General features: G+C 31.0%; 1 protein-coding gene across 1 annotated transcript; it reads right to left on the reverse strand.

Annotated features, from left to right (window-relative positions):
• Positions 1–7,485: 7,485 nt before the first annotated feature.
• On the reverse strand, positions 7,486–8,404 carry LOC116011456 ((-)-isopiperitenol/(-)-carveol dehydrogenase, mitochondrial-like). The gene has a single exon (XM_031251021.1). It carries the CDS (start codon positions 8,380–8,382, stop codon positions 7,570–7,572), a length of 813 nt encoding a protein of 270 aa, XP_031106881.1. The 5' UTR covers positions 8,383–8,404; the 3' UTR covers positions 7,486–7,569.
• Between the last annotated feature and the right edge of the window lie 8,474 nt (positions 8,405–16,878).

Raw genomic sequence — 16,878 nt, forward strand, 5'->3', positions numbered from 1 at the left:
CAAGAATTTGATGTCTCATTCACCTTCCCGTCTTCCATTATAAACAAAATCTTAAATTTGTATGTGTTACTCTATGAGTCTATGTTTCAGGGATAGATTTCAAATAAAATTCATGAAAGGGTGCCCATATATATATATATATATATATGTATAAATTTGATTGGCCCGTAAGGGCAGCTCAAGTGGTAAGAGAGTTACACCTGCAGCCGAGAGGTCGTGGGTTCGAACCTCAAGCCCTTGAGTTTGTGCCGGTCAGCTATGGGTAACCTAGGCTGATTTACTTTTACCTCGTTAATAAATAAATAAATTTGATTGTGCTTATTGCATATGTAGCTCAGTTGGTGGTCCCATGTAAATTATTTTATTCTTTTTTTTTTTTTACTTTTTTGAAACAACTCATTTTGTTAAAAAAATATATTCTAATGATGACTGATGGCATTTCTTAAGTCCGGGCACTCTCCCCGAGGGAGAGTGTAATTTGAAATAGATGGGTTGGTGAACCCATGTAAATTGTTTTATTTTTTTTCTTTTTTTTTGGAAACAACTTATTTGGTTAAAAATATATCTTCTAATGTTGACTCATGACATTTCCTAATGCAGGCGCTTTCTCCGAGGAGAGTGTAATTTGAAATGGATGGGTTAGTGGACCCACGTAAATTGTTTTATTCTTATTTGTTTTGTTTTTCTTTTTTTGGAAACAATTTACTCCGTATTTGGTTAAAAAAATATCTCCTAATTATGACTGATGGCATTTCCTAATGCGGATGCTTTCTTCGAGGAGAGTATAATTTGAAATGGATGGGTTGGTGACCCCACGTAAATTGTTTCATTCTTTTTTTTTTTTTTGGAGATAACTCATTTGGTTAAAAAATATCTTCTAATGATGACCGATGACATTTCCTAATGCGAGCGCTTTCTCTGAGACAAGAGTGTAATTTGAAATGGATGGGTTGGTGGCCCCACATAAATTGTTTTATTCTTTTTTTTTTCTTTTTTCTTTTTTTTTTTTTTTTGGAGATAACTCGTTTGGTTAAAAAAATATATATATTCTAGTGATGACTGATGACATTTCCTAATGCGGGGTGCTTTCTCCGAGGGAGTGTGTAATTTGAAATGAATGGGTCTGTTGCCCCATGTAAATTGTTTTATATTCATTTGGTCTTCTAATGATAATTGATGATATTTCCCAGCGTTGGTGCTTTCTCCGAGGGAGACTGTACTTTGAAATGGATTGGTTGATGGACCCACGTCAATTGTTTTATTCTTATTTGTTTTTTTTTTTGAAACAACTCATTTGGTTAAAAATATCTTCTAATGATGACTGATGACATTTCCCAATGTGGGCGCTTTCTCCGAGGGAGAGTGTAATTTGAAATGGTTAGGTTGGTGGCCCACATAAATTGTTTTTATTCTCATTTGAAATTTTTTTTACAACTCATTTCATTAAAAAATATCTTCTAATGATGACTGATGACTTATTTCAATGCGTAGGGATGGAAATAGGTCAAAAAAATTAGGCCAGGGCCTGCTACAAAAATCTAAGGTTTGGGCTTGGGCTTGAGCTTGTATGTAGGATTTTTATTAGGCTCAAGCCTAAGCCTAAAATTAGTCTGGCAGAGTGTGAAGCCTTTACACAATCATTATTACATGGGTCATGGTCCACACAACTGTGTGGACCATAAATAAAACATACATTTTTAATATATTAAAAGTACATTATTTACGTACATAAAGTACATTTTTTAAAAGTACATTATTTGAGTACTGAAAGTACATTATTTTAGGTCTGTTTAATTCAACTGTATTATTGCTTGTCATTTTATATAATCTCATAAATAATTAACAATCAAGTCACATAATTAAGTCGCGACACTTCATTAACTATTATATAAGAACAATCAAGTCACTTATAGCATGATTAGAAGCCATGTTTATAGTTAATTTAGAATTTAAAATGAGATTTTAGAGGTAGAGGGTTAGGGTTTGGTAATTATATATACTTGGGTTATATCGTAAATATAAAAATATATTAGGTATAAAATAGAATATATACTAACTTAATATTAAAATTAAATTCTATATATATAGGCCAGGCTTGTGGGCCTAAAGGCCGAGCCTAGTGTATATAGGTCTAGCATGTTTAGTTTAATATGCTTTAAAATGAGTCCATCCCTAGCCTTTTTACTAAACAAGTCAAGCCTAATTAGGCCTTAATTAAGCTAGGTCATAGGGCTCCTACAAAGGTACATGTCCAATTCCCATCCTTTAAATACTCGAGATTTGATACTTGAAATATTTGAATTTGAGTACTTGAACTTTAAATACTTGAAACTCGATACTTGAATGCTCCAAATCTACTAGGAAGGGATGGTTTATGGACACAAGTATTTCGTGGGGAATTACCAGAGGTTGGTGAAAGTGAATAGCATGGTCGATCCAGATAATTTCTAATTTCTTTAGGGATGAACAATGCATTACTGCTCTGAGTCAAAGTAGGAATCGGAATCAAACCAGAAGTGAATTGTGTAAACCTAGTCTTCATAAACCGGCTCTGTCTCCACTCTCCATTGACCATCACCACCCCCCTCCCCCGTGGTTGTAAGTTCGGACGCTAGTCTTTATTGATGTTTATGTGTGTGTGTGTGTGTGTGTGTTAAATAATATAATTTAAAAAATCCTCATAGACTTAAACGTGGTAAGGTAATCGATTATTAAGTGACCCAGCCTGTAAATTGGTAAGATTGCATGGAATTGGTTGATTTAAGTAGTCAATTGCAATTTTTTCAAGTTGAGTGGCTCAATTGTATTTTTAAGGAGTTTTTTCCCAAAATGGTCCCTCGATTATTGCTCATTCTCAATTTTGTATTTTGACTTTCAATTGCACCTAATGTGGTCTCTCGACTTTCAAAAACTCACCCAATTTGGTCCTCCGTTACATATTCCGTCAAATCAGTGTTAAAATGGAGGGCATTTTCGTCCATTTACCTATTGTTAGCCTAATAAACATTGAGAAATAGTTGAGGGACCATTTTGAGAATAGTCAATGGACCATTTTGGGAAAAACTATTTTATTTATTTCATTTTTGTTTATTTTCATTTTTTAGACTCTATAAAATAAGAATTTCTATACATTTTTTTTCTTACAAATATAAATAGTTAAAATCGTGCAATCCATCTTAAAATTTTTTAACTTTTTTACAGACATTTTCTCTCTATCTAAATATACAAACTATTCCTATGCAGATTTACAATAAGTTTCGTAAATTTTATAAATACTCATTTTTTAAGCACCGATTAAAATAATTCTTAGTCACATCCGTAACACTAAATATATTACTTTGGATTTTTTTTTATAAATAAGATATAATATTATTAAACTCAAATAATTAAAAATAATGTGCCCACAACACAAAAGATTTTATGATTAACTTAAAAATTAGTGCCCACAACACAAAAGATTTTATGATTAACTTAAAAATTAACGCCCACAACACAAAAGATTTTATGATTAACTTAAAAATTAACTATAAATTTTATTAAGATTTTATGATTAACTTAAAAATTAACTATAAATTTTATTTTTGTATACAAATTGACAATTATTAAACATTATTTATAATAATTATTGTGTCTCGTGTAATATACTAAAATTATTAGGTAGGATTTTTATAATTAAGGTATAATTTAATTAAATCAAAATTATTAAAAATAATGTGTCCATATTACAAAATAAATTATGCTTGCCTTAATAATTAATAATTAATAAAAAAAAATAAGAAGAGGAAAACATATAAAAAGATGTCATACAATATCTTAAATAATGTAAATTAATATAAAATTTAATAATTACTTCGAAATCAAATACAGAAAATATTGCAGGAAACATTGACGAGATTTTACTTTCCGGCTCATCTGAGAAGTTTACTAGAAAAATTTACCTTTCGGTCCAATATTTTCCCTACATTTTACACTCTTTGGGTGTCTACGCTTGAAAAAAAAATATTATTTTCAATGGTAAAAGTAATATTTAATGTGATACATAGTGATTTATTGTCTATGAACATAAAAAAAAAAAAAGTATATGAGTATTTATGAAATTTACGGAACTTATTGTAAAACTTCATAGGAATAGTTTGTATATTTAGAGGGAAAAAGTCTGTAAAGAAAGTTAAAAATTTTGAGGTTGGATTGCGCGATTTTAACTATTTATATTTGTAAGAAAAAATGTATAGAAATTCTATACAAAATGAAAATAAACAAAAATGAAATAAATAAAATAGTTTTTCCCAAAATGGTCCCTTGACTATTCTCAAAATGGTCCCTCAACTATTTTTCAATGTTTATTAGGCTAACAATAGGTAAATGGACGAAAATGCCCTCCATTTTAACACTGATTTGACGGAATATGTAACGGAGGACCAAATTGTGTGAGTTTTTGAAAGTCGAGGGACCACATTAGGTGCAATTGAAAGTCGAAATGTAAAATTGAGAATGAGCAATAGTCGAGGGACCATTTTAGGAAATAACTCTATTTTTAAGTGTAGTTCAGTGACTTATTTAACCCTTATTCTTAAATTATATAATTGACAAGCGGACTAATTATTTTGACAAATTAATTGGCTCAACTATATATAAGCCAACATGCATGTCTCAAAATTTCAATATCCACACCTTCTTTCACAAAATATTTTGAACACAAAAATGAGCATGTTATAAAGCTACCTTGTGAAGCAATGTACATTAGGATTGTGCATTTGTACAGTTGAAAATAAGTTATTCATATAAACGACATCGTTTAAATAAGTAATAAAATTGAAGATAAATTATGTAGCAAAATAATGTCGTTCCATTATTCAATTAAAGAAGTTGATTTTAAATACTAAAATAATTTTGAGAATCAAAGGAGCATTTTAGCTAACTGGAGGGCATTTTGTTTGGATTTTTCAATAGTATATATGTTGATTTTTTTATTTTTTTTGGTACTATCGACTCTGTTATAAATATTGAATTTATTGTAATTGGAGTTGCATTTGTAGACCATGTTTATCATTGAAAATGCCTCCTCTTTCAATATGACATGATACTTTCCGTGTCATTTTTTTTTATTTAGTCCTAAGTGTTTCACAATGCTTGTAAATTTTGGAACCATTGCAAAACTGATCACCACAATAACAGAGTTGTGTTTGACTATTGAAGCGCTATTTTCTTCTTCTTCTTCTTTTTCATTAAAAATATTAAATATTTTAATTATTGTGAACTTATAATGCAGGAATGTAGACTTGTATGATATAACTAGTATTTTGTACGCGCGATGCGCGAAAACTTATGCCCAATATTAAAATATTAATAAATAAAAATAATTAAAATGTATAATTCAAATTATATACACAAATAATATATGTATTTTATACACACATATATGATTTACCATTCATAGAAATTTAATTAAAATATAATCAACCATTAAATAGAAATTAATAATTTAAATAAAATGACAATTAAATAATATGAAAAAGATATGATAGATATAGGTGTAGGGTAATAATGATGGAGTTAAAACTAACGGTGTTATAACGATGTAAGGGTAGTTTTTTATAACAAGAATTTAGTAGGGACAATTTTGTCTAATAACATTGAAGTGTACAACATTTAAAGTAAAATGTACACATTTATTAGCATAAAAAAAAGAGGACATAAATCAAGGATATAACCTTGATTGAGACTTATTATGTTTTTAGATAACCTCCAGAGAGTATCAATACGTGTTGTTATTCTTGGAGCTATTACAATAAGTTTATATAACTAACAACAAATACTAAAAAACAAAGTAAAAATGTCCAGATATTATAATCCGGCCAATTGGAGAATACCTCCTACCTTATGGGGCCATGCCCAAAAATAATTTTTCACCAAAGAATTGAACAACTCATCATAGTTTTTACGCTCTACCATATTTAATGGACTACTACACTAGGGCTAACACATATTTAAACCTGAATCATGTAAACAACTTTCTGAAAAAATAAAGACGTACAATTTGAGTCAGTCCTCCTAATTGCACAAATTTTCACCAACATGATTTATCAATAATGTTTATACTAGTCAGATACGGAGCTACTACTCCATATAGTACTCTAATCTGTCCCTTGAAATTTCTAGATTGTTTTCGTTCTAAGTTGTATTATGTGACACAAAGCTTTCTAATTAATTGTCTTCATCTGACACAATCGTTTTATGTCATTTCTTACTCAAATGTAGAAATAGCTACAAGGTTTGCAAACTGAAACTGACACTAGCAAGCAAGCTAGTCGAGATGAGATGGAAGCATTTAGAACCGAGATAAGTCAATGAATGGCCGCCATGTCCACATAGTGGAGGATGATAACCAATTGAGCATGCAACTCTGTGACATATATAGTCTCCGATAACGATTGTGATTCTTTGATCATGATGCAATATCTTTCTAAACTTTCATAAAATCTTTTAAATTTTTATCAAGTTTATACGAGTTTATAAAAATTTATAGAACAAACATTTGTAAAAAATTTCATATTAAAAAGACTTTAAAACTCTAAATTGAATACACCCTTATAATTATTTCATAAATTTTATAAATACATTATTTATAATTTTATTACAAGAACTTTTATATATTTTTATATCTTCGGCGGCATGGGATTTTCAACTTGATGTTTTCATGCGCTTTTACTTCAAAAACTCTACTTGGTGGATTTTTGGTTGAAAGGCTGAGAATTTCTAGAATTTCTTCATGGTCTCTACGCAACCTTGCAAACTTGGTTGCAATTTCCAGTTCACAACACAAAATTCTACAGAATTGGAATTCTTGGTCCCCCAAATGTTATTGTGAATAGTAACCAAATCTAGTTGTTGCTTGCAATAATAATAAACTTTTTGCTATAATTTTTTATAGATATGTGTGAAAATAAAAAGATACAAATAACATGAACAAATACTACATTAACTATCTTGATATGTGCTATTAATTAAGATCAGATGACCTCATTGACATATATCTTAGCATGACAATTCAAAAGATACTCCATTATTTGCACTCATGGCAACATAGACTTTTATAATTTTCTACCACTTCAAAACTGTAGATGACAATAAGTTAGTCTTCTATAGGGACCTATGAACTGGCCTAACTTATTCAGTGAATAGATCTGACATATACCTATTTTAAAGCTAAATAGGCCAAGTCTATATGTAGAAGGTTTGAACCTGAAAATGGTGCATGCATAGTTAAACTAAAAAAATTCATTAAGATTCAAGGCAAGAAAATAACAATCATATTATAAACCTTTCACAATAATATTCTAGATCATCCATAGATTCAAATCAAATACTAAGTCCAAATTAAAACACAACAATAATACCTGCAGCTGCAGCATAGTTATAAGAGCCTAAGAGGTGTTGGGTATACCCTCTTTATAAAATAAAAACTAAACAAATTAAAGAAGCCATGCATAGTTTTTAAAGATATTCAGAAAAATAGAACATATCATTGTAGGCCATCCACTTACTTGTATATAACAAGAAATGGTTATCTCAATTACGGCCAGGACCGGGCACCGCTAGACAAATCAGACCACCGTCCACCGACAAATCATGGCCGGTGATAAACGCCGACTCGTCGGAAGCCAGAAACAGGACGGCGTTAGCCACGTGCTTCACGTCTGACGTTATGCCTTTCAGGCTAGTCAGCGGCCCATAAATTTTCTCCACGTAGCTCGAAGCCTCTTCGCGATTGGCGAGAATTATCGGAGTTGGAGTCACCGACGGCGACACACAGTTGACCCTGATCCCGTGGGCCCCCAGTTGCTGGCTCGCCGACCGGACCAGCCCAAGAACGGCGTGCTTCGACATGATGTAGTCCGTCCGCCGCACGCCGCCGCGCGTGGCGGCCACGCTGGCCGTGCAGACGATACTCCCCCTCACGCGCCCCTCCACCATCGCACGTGCCGCGTGCTTGACGCACACCGCCGCGCCTCGCGCGTTGACGCGGAAAACCCGGTCGAAGTCGGAGAAGTCGAGGTCGAGGACTTTTTGGTCGGTGGGGCTCACTATGCCCGCATTGCTGAACATGACGTCTAGCTGGCCGTACTTTTGGACCGTCCAATCAATCATGGCCTTCACTTGCTCCTCGTCGCTAACGTCGCATTTTACGAAGCTGCACTTGTCGAGGCCGATGGACTCCGCCACGGCGACGCCCTTCTCGTCCTGGAGGTCGGCGATGACGACGGCGCGTGTGCCATGATCGGCAAAAAGGCGAGCGGTCGCTTCCCCGATGCCGCTAGCACCGCCGGTGACTATCACAACTTTGCCTTGGAGCCTTTTCATGCAAGAATTTGATGCGCTCATTGTCTCATTCACCTTTGATTCATTCCCGCCTTCCATTATAAACAAAAATCTTAAATTTGTGTTACTCTATGAGACTATGTTTCAAGGATAGATTTCAAATAAAATTCATGAAAGCCCTTTTACATATATATATATATATATGTTTAAATTATTTGCCTTGGCTTATTGCATGCATAACTCAGTTGGTGGTCCCACTTAAATTGTTTTATTCTTAATTATTAAGTTTATTTTATTTTTCCTTTTTTGGAAACAACTCATTTGGTTAAAAAATATTTCTAATGATGATTGGTGAGATTTCCCAATGCCAACACTTCCTCGAAGAGAGTGTAATTTGAAACGGATGTGTTAGTGGCCCATGTAATTTTTTTTTTCTCATTTGATTTTTCTCTCTTTTTTTTTTTTTGGAAACAACTCATTTGGTTAAAAAAATGCAAAAGGGTCAAATATGCCTATGTAGTAACATTGATTGTTCATTCAGCACCATACTCCTAATTATATTTCACATGAAAAAATAAAATAAAATAAAAATGTTGACATTTTATTTATATTGATGTTTTGGATGATTTCTACCATATTTTATTAATGAAGAAAATGATTTCTTGCTATGAAATAGGGTAGAAATCAAAATTGCTATATAAAGTTTTAACTACATTGTACTATGTACATATAGCGAGATATTCAATGTCGTTCGGCAATGAGATTTCATGGAAATCGATATATGAAAATTAAATTATTTTTATAATAACTTAAGATATTGTATTGGGTAAATTTTATTATTTTTTAAAAAATAATTTAATTTTTAAAAAATAATAAAATATCTTAAGTACATACACAATACACTATAGTTGAAACTTCATATAGCAACTTTGATTTTTACCCTATTTCATTCCAAGAAATCATTCTGTTCATTAATGAAATAGGGTAGAAATCATCCAAAAAATCCAAATAAATAACTTGTCAGCATTTTTTAAATTTTATTTTTCCATGTCAGCAAATTAGATGAGTTACTTGTTAGAAATAGGCTAAAAATATTAGATGAAAAATAATTAGGAGTCTAATAGCCTAGATGGACCATATTTTAATTCATGGTGTTGAATGAACAATCCGTGTTTGTACATAGACCGATTTGACCGTTTTGCCGTTAAAAAAATATTCTAATGATGACGGATGACATTTCCCAATGCGGGTGCTTTCTCCGAGGAGAGTGTAATTTGAAACAGATGGATTGCGACCCCACGCAAATTGTTTTATTCTCATTTGGTTTTTTTTTTTCCATTTTTCTGAAAAGACCCATTTGGTTAAAAAATATCTTCTAATGATGATTGATGACACTTCCCAACACGGGCGCTTTCTTTGAGGGAGACTGTAATTTGAAATTGATGAGTTGGTGAACCCACGTAAATTGTTTATTCTTATTTGTTTTTGTTTTTTTTTTAGAAACAAGTCATTTAGTTTTAAAAAATATATCTTCCAATGATGACTGATGACATTTCCCAATGCGGGCGCTTTTTCCGAGGGAGAGTGTAATTTGAAATGGAAGAGTTGGTGGCCCCACTTAAATTGTTTTATTCTCATTTGGTTTTCTTTTTTCTTTCTCTTTTGGAAACAACTCATTTAGTTTAAAAAAATATCTTCTAATGATGACTGATGACATTTCCCAATGCGGGCGCTTTCTCCGAGGAGAGTGTAATTTGAAATGGATGGGTTGGTGGCCTCACGTAAATTATTTTATTCTCATTTGTTTTTTTCTTTTTTCGTTTGGAAACAACTCATTTGGTTAAAGAAATATCTTCTAATGATGACTGATGATATTTCCCAATGCGGGCGCTTTCTCCGAGGAAAGTGTAATTTGAAATGGATGGGTAGGTGGCCCCACATAAATTGTTTTATTCTCATCTGTTTTTTTTTTTTCATTTTTTCATAAACAACTCATTTGGTTAAAAAAAAATAAAAAATCCTCTAATGATGATTGATGACATTTCCCAACTCAGGTGCTTTCTCTGAGAGAGACTGTAATTTGAAATGGATGGGTTGGTGGATACACGTAAACTTTTTTATTCTTACTAGTATTTTCACTCGTGCGTTGCTCATAATGAATTTGTTATAATGTTTTAAGAATATTTGGATCGATATACAATTATATAATTCTAATATCAAATATTATATAGTGTAATTGATGAAATTGGTTGGATCGATTATGTTTTCTGATGTTTTTCTTGCTTGAATTAGAGCAAATAATTGTCCAATTACCATGCGATGCACGGATAATTTTTTTAATTATATATTTAGATAATAAAATTAAAGAAATTATTAAAAAAAAATTCTAATTTGAACGTGTACATTTATTTGATTATAAGATTAGTGCAAAAGTATCACTGAATAAATTGAATAATATATGACTTGTTTGTCTACAATTATATTAAAAAGATCGATATGTACGTAATATGACTTATGTAATTATATTATTACCAAAATAAATATGGGAAAATGAGAAATAATTTAATTGTAATTATTATAAAAATAAATCCAACGACTAATGTTTAGTTTAATTACCATAAAAATTATTAGGCAATTATTATTAATCAATTACACTAATATATGTGCAATTATACTTTTATACCTTAAGTATATCTATTTTCGCCATATCGCATTTAATTTTTTCTTCCTCCACCATATCTAAATGAATTAATTGTAATTATTATAAACAATCCAACAACCTATGTTTAATTGTAATTATACTATTATTTGTGTAATTATTAGCTTAATTAACATAATTATTATTAGTCAATTATACTAATATATGTGTAATTAATTTCTTTATTACCATAATAATTATTAGGTAATTATACTAATATTGTGCAATTATACTTTTATACCATGTTTAATTGTAATCATACTAATATTCATGTAATTAGTAGCTTAATTAACATAATAGTTATTAGATTTTACTAGTATTTTCACCTGTGTAATGCACGGAATTGATTTGTTATAATATTTTAAGAATATATGAATCGATATATAATTATATAAATTATAATCAAATATTAAATAGTACAATTGAATAAATGAGTTGGATCGATTATGTTTTTTTATGTTATCCTTGCTTGAATTCGAGCAAGTAATTGCTCAATTAATAGCCAATGTGTAGATGTACGCATCCGGTGTTGAAACTTTGGAGATTTTTTATATCAATGTTTATGATTTTTATAAATTGGGCAACTTTGCTCATTCTCGAGCAACACAATTATAGAAATCAATTGCTATCTTAATTCATTTGTACGGAAGATATATTTTATGTGTAGATTATATTTACAATCGAGGGAGGAAAATTAAAAATTGCATTTTGTTTCAGTAATATAGTTATGTAAGCTATTGAGGTAACCTATTTTCTTACGATTCACTCTAGGATTAACTGGACTAAATGTAACACCCCGAAATTTTACATACATTTTCTTACGAAAATATTATGTTTGACCCAATAGCGTTCTTGAAAATTTCTGTTTGGCGCAGTCCGAAAAATAAATGCAGGAAAAATACTTACCGAACTTATTTTTACTTGAAATTTTTTTGGGAGAACATAAACTTATAGTACTTCATATCTACAAAAAGTTTGGGTCAAGAATATCCTCCAGTAAACACAGAAAATTATATTTTTGCCCTTGACGGTGTGTTGTTCGAAATTTGTTCTCTTTAGAGCAGTTTTGGAAAAAAATTCGAAACAATTACTTCTAGATACCTCTCATATCGTTAATTGGATATTTATTACTTAATCATTTTTATTCTAGAATTTTTAATTTCATTTTATATTCAAAATGAACATAACCCAAGCGAACACTTTCCAAAATTCTCAAGGAAATTAAATAAAAAAAAAACACACACACACCCATCACTACCAAAAACTAGACAGCCCCAAAACTATGTTGTTTTCGCACGTGAATATTACCAAAAGGCCTGTCAATGAATAGGGGAAGAACAACTACCGCTAAGGAAAAAATAAGAAATGGCCCAAAATCAGACAAACTCGGCATAAGGCCCAGATAAAACTTGGAGAAAGTGAGAAAGGCATTGCAAGAATAAACCTCTAAGATAAACTTGGAGCAAGTGACAAAGGTTTCGCAAGAATAAGTCTTTGAGGTGTGTGTGTGTGTGTGTTCTCTTTATTTTCTTTAATAAAAGCTTATATATGCTTTCATAGCTATAACTTACTACTAACTTGGCATCAGGCCGAAACCTCAAAAAAAATGAAAAGAAAAATGTCATGAAGTAGCAGGCAGTCCACAACCCTTAAAAAGCGATGTTCCCGAGTCAATAGGCCTGGATCCTAAATATTCAACGAATACCCCAACGCACATGGGCATGCAGGGAAAGGTACGCAACCCAGCGTGCACTCAAAAAAAAAAAAAAGAAAAAAAAAAAGAAAAAGGTGTGTAGTGCTAGTATGAAGCAGCAGGCAACCCACAATTCTTAAAAGGCGGTGTTCCCGAGTCAATGGGCATGATCCTTAAAAAATCGGCGAATACCCTAACGCACCTGGGCATGCAGAGAAAGGTACGCAACCCAGCGTGCACTAAAAAAAACGGAAAAAGAAAGAGGTGCATGGTGCTAGCATGAAGCAGTAGGCAGCCCATAGCCCTTAAAAGACAGTGTTCCCGAGTCAATGGGCGTGATGCCAAAAAAATCGGCGAATACCTCAATGCACCTAGGCATGCAGGGAAAGGTGCGCAACCCAGCATTCACTCGAAAAAAAGGGGTGCGTGGTGCTAGCATGAAGTAGAAGGTAGCCCACAACCCTTAGAAGGATGTGTTCCTGAGTCAATGCAATTAGATACATAAACATGTCAATTTAGTTCATCAAGGCATAATTACCTGTTAGTGACCTGCAATACCAAGTAAAAGTAAATATGACTTTTTTTTTTGTTGAAAAAATACGTCAAATAGGCCATCGAACTTTACCTGAAAAATTAATTAGGTCGTCAAAGTTTTAAAAGTTGCAATTAGGATCATAAACATGTCAATTTAGTTCTTCAAGTATAATTATATGTTAGTGACCTGTAATATAAGGTAAAAGTAAATATGAATTTTTTTTTTTTTGTAAAAAATATATCAAATAGACCATTGAACTTTACCTGAAAAATTAATTAGGCTTTCAAACTTTTTAAAGTTACAATTAGGTAAATAAACATGTCAATTTAGTTCATCAAGGCATAATTACCTGTTAGTGACCTGAAATACCAAGAAAATGTAAATGTCACTTTTTTGGCATAAAATATGTCAAATAGGCAATCGAACTTTACCTGAAAAATTAATTAGGCCCTCAAACTCTTTTAAGTTGCAATTATTTACATAGAATGTCAATTTCGGCCATCAAGACATAATTACCCGTTAGTGACCCATAATACCAGGTATGTGTAAATATGACTTTTTTTTTTTTATAAAAAATATGTCAAATAGGCCATCGAACTTTATCCGAAAAATTAATTAGGCCCTCTAAGTTTTTAAAGGTTCAATTATGTACATAAACATGTCAATTTAGTTAATCAAGGCATAATTACCTGTTAGTGACTTGTAATAGCAGGTAAATGTAAATATGACTTTTTTTTTTCAAAAAATATGTCAAATAGGCCATCAAACTTACCTAAAAAATTAATTAGGCTTCAAACTTTTTAAAGTTGCAATTAGATACATAAACATGTCAATTTAGTTCATCAAGGCATAATTACCTGTTAGTGACCTGTAATACCAGGTAAATTTAAATGTCACTTTGTCGACATAGAATATGTCAAATAGGCCATCGAACTTTATCTAAAAAAATTAATTAGGCCCTCAAACTCTTTAAAATTGCAATTATGTATATAAAATGTCAATTTAGGTCATCAAGACATAATTACCTGTTAGTGACCTGTAGTACCAGATAAGTGTAAATATGACTTTTTTTTTGCAAAGAATATGTCAAATAGGCCAACGAACTTTACCTAAAAAATTAATTAGGCTCTCAAAGTTTTAAAAGTTGCAATTAGGAATATAAACATGTCAATTTAGTTCATCAAAGTATAATTTCCTGTTAGTAACCTGTAATAGCAGGTAAATGTAAATATGACTTTTTTTTTTGCAAAAAATATGTCAAAAAGGCCATTGTACTTTACCTGAAAAATTAATTAGGCTCTCAAACTAATTAAACTTACAATTAGTTATATAAACATGTCAATTTAGTTCATCAAGGCATAATTACCTATTAGTGACCTGTAATAGCAGGTAAATGTAAATATGACTTTTTTTTTTTGCAAAAAATATGTCAAATAGGCCATCGAACTTTACCTGAAAAATTAATTAGAGCCTCAAAGTTTTTATAGTTGCAATTAGGTACATAAACATGTCAATTTAGTTCATCAAGGCATAATTACCTGTTATTTACCTGTTAGTGACCTGTAATAGTAGGTAATGTAAATATGACTTTTTTTTTTACAGAAAATATGTCAAAAAGGCCATCGAACTTTACCTGAAAAATTAATTAGGACCTCAATGTTTTTAAAGTTGCAATTAGATACATAAACTTGTCAATTTAGTCTTTCAAGGCATAATTACGTGTTAGTGACCTGTAATAGCCGTTAAATATGACTTTTTTTTTGCAAAAAATATGTCAAATAGGCCATCGAACTTTACATGAAAAATTAATTAGACCCTCAAAGTTTTAAAAGTTGCAATTAAGAACATAAACAACTCAATTTAGTTCATGAAAGTATAATTACATGTTAGTGACTTGTAATACCAGGTAAATGTAATTGTCACTTTTTTGGCATAAAATATGTCAAATAGGCCATCAAACTTTACCTGATATATTAATTAAGCCCTCAAACTTTTTAAAGTTGCAATTAGGTGGATAAACATGTCAATTTAGTTCATCAAGGCATAATTATATGTTAGTGATCTGTAATACCAGGTAATGTAAATATGACTTTTTTGGCAAAAAATATGTCAAATAGGCCATCGAACTTAACCTGAAAAATTAATTAGGCCCTCAAAGTTTTTAATGTTACAATTAGGTACATAAACATGTCAATTTAGTTTATCAAGGCATAATTACCTGTTAGTGACCTATAATACGAGATAAATGTAAATATGAATTTTTTGAGAAAAAATATGTCAAATAGGCCATCGAACTTTACCTGAAATATTAATTAGGCCCTCAAACTCTTTGAAGTTGCAATTATGTACATAGAATGTCAATTTAGGCCATCAAGAGTTGCAATTATGTACATAGAATGTCAATTTAGGCCATCAAGACATAATTACCTGTACATAGAATGTCAATTTAGGCCATCAAGACATAATTACCTATTAGTGACCTGTAATAGCAAGTAAATGTAAATATGACTTTTCTTGCAAAAAATATGTCAAATAGACCATCGAACTTACCTAAAAAATTAATTAGGCTCTCAAACTTTTTAAAGTTACAATTAGGTACATAAACATGTCAATTTAGTTCATCAAAGCATAATTACCTATTAATGACTTGTAATAGAAGGTGAATGTAAATATGACTTTTTTTTTCAAAAAATATGTCAAATTGGCCCTCGAATTTTACCTGAAAAATTAATTAGGACCTCAATGTTTTTTTAAAGTTTCAATTTGGTACATAAACATGTCAATCTAGTTCATCAAGGCATAATTACGTGTTAGTGACCTGTAATAGTAGGTAAAAGTAAATATGACTTCTTTTACAAAAAATATGTCAAATAGGCCATCAAACTTTTCCTAAAAAATTAATTAGCCCCTCATAGTTTTAAAAGTTGCAATTAAGAACATAAACAAGTCAATTTAGTTCATCAAAGTATAATTACCTGTTAGTGACCTGTAATACCAGGTAAATGTAAATGTCACTTTTTTGGCATGAAATAGGCCATCGAACTTTACCTGAAATATTAATTAGGCCCTCAAACTCTTTGAAGTTGCAATTATGTAAATAGAATGTCAATTTAGGCCATCAAGACATAATTACTTATTAGTGACCTGTAATAGCAGATAAATGTAAATATCACTTTTTTTTTTTCAAAAAATATGTCAAATTGGCCATCGAACTTTACCTGAAAAATTAATTAGGACCTCAATGTTTTTTTAAAGTTGCAATTTGGTACATAAACATGTCAATTTAGTTCATCACGGCATAATTACGTGTTAGTGACCTGTAATAGCAGGTAAAAGTAAATATGACTTTTTTTGCAAAAAATATGTCAAATAGGCCATCAAACTTTTCCTAAAAAATTAATTAGGCACTCAAAGTTTTAAAAGTTGCAATTAAGAACATAAACAAGTCAATTTAGTTCATCAAAGTATAATTACCTGTTAGTGACCTGTAATAACAGGTAAATGTAAATGTCACTTTTTTGGCATAAAATATGCCAAATAGGCCATCGAGCTTTACCTGAAATATTAATTAGGCCCTCAAACTCTTTGAAGTTGCAATTATGTACATAGAATGTCAATTTAGGCCATCAAGAC

The sequence above is a fragment of the Ipomoea triloba genome, chromosome 2, assembly GCF_003576645.1.
Source record: "Ipomoea triloba cultivar NCNSP0323 chromosome 2, ASM357664v1".
Classification (NCBI taxonomy): Eukaryota; Viridiplantae; Streptophyta; class Magnoliopsida; order Solanales; family Convolvulaceae; genus Ipomoea; species Ipomoea triloba.

Excerpts from the sequence above, each read along its gene's own strand:
- LOC116011456 (XM_031251021.1), bottom strand. The coding sequence starts at position 8,382 with ATGAGCGCATCAAATTCTTGCATGAAAAGGCTCCAAGGCAAAGTTGTG.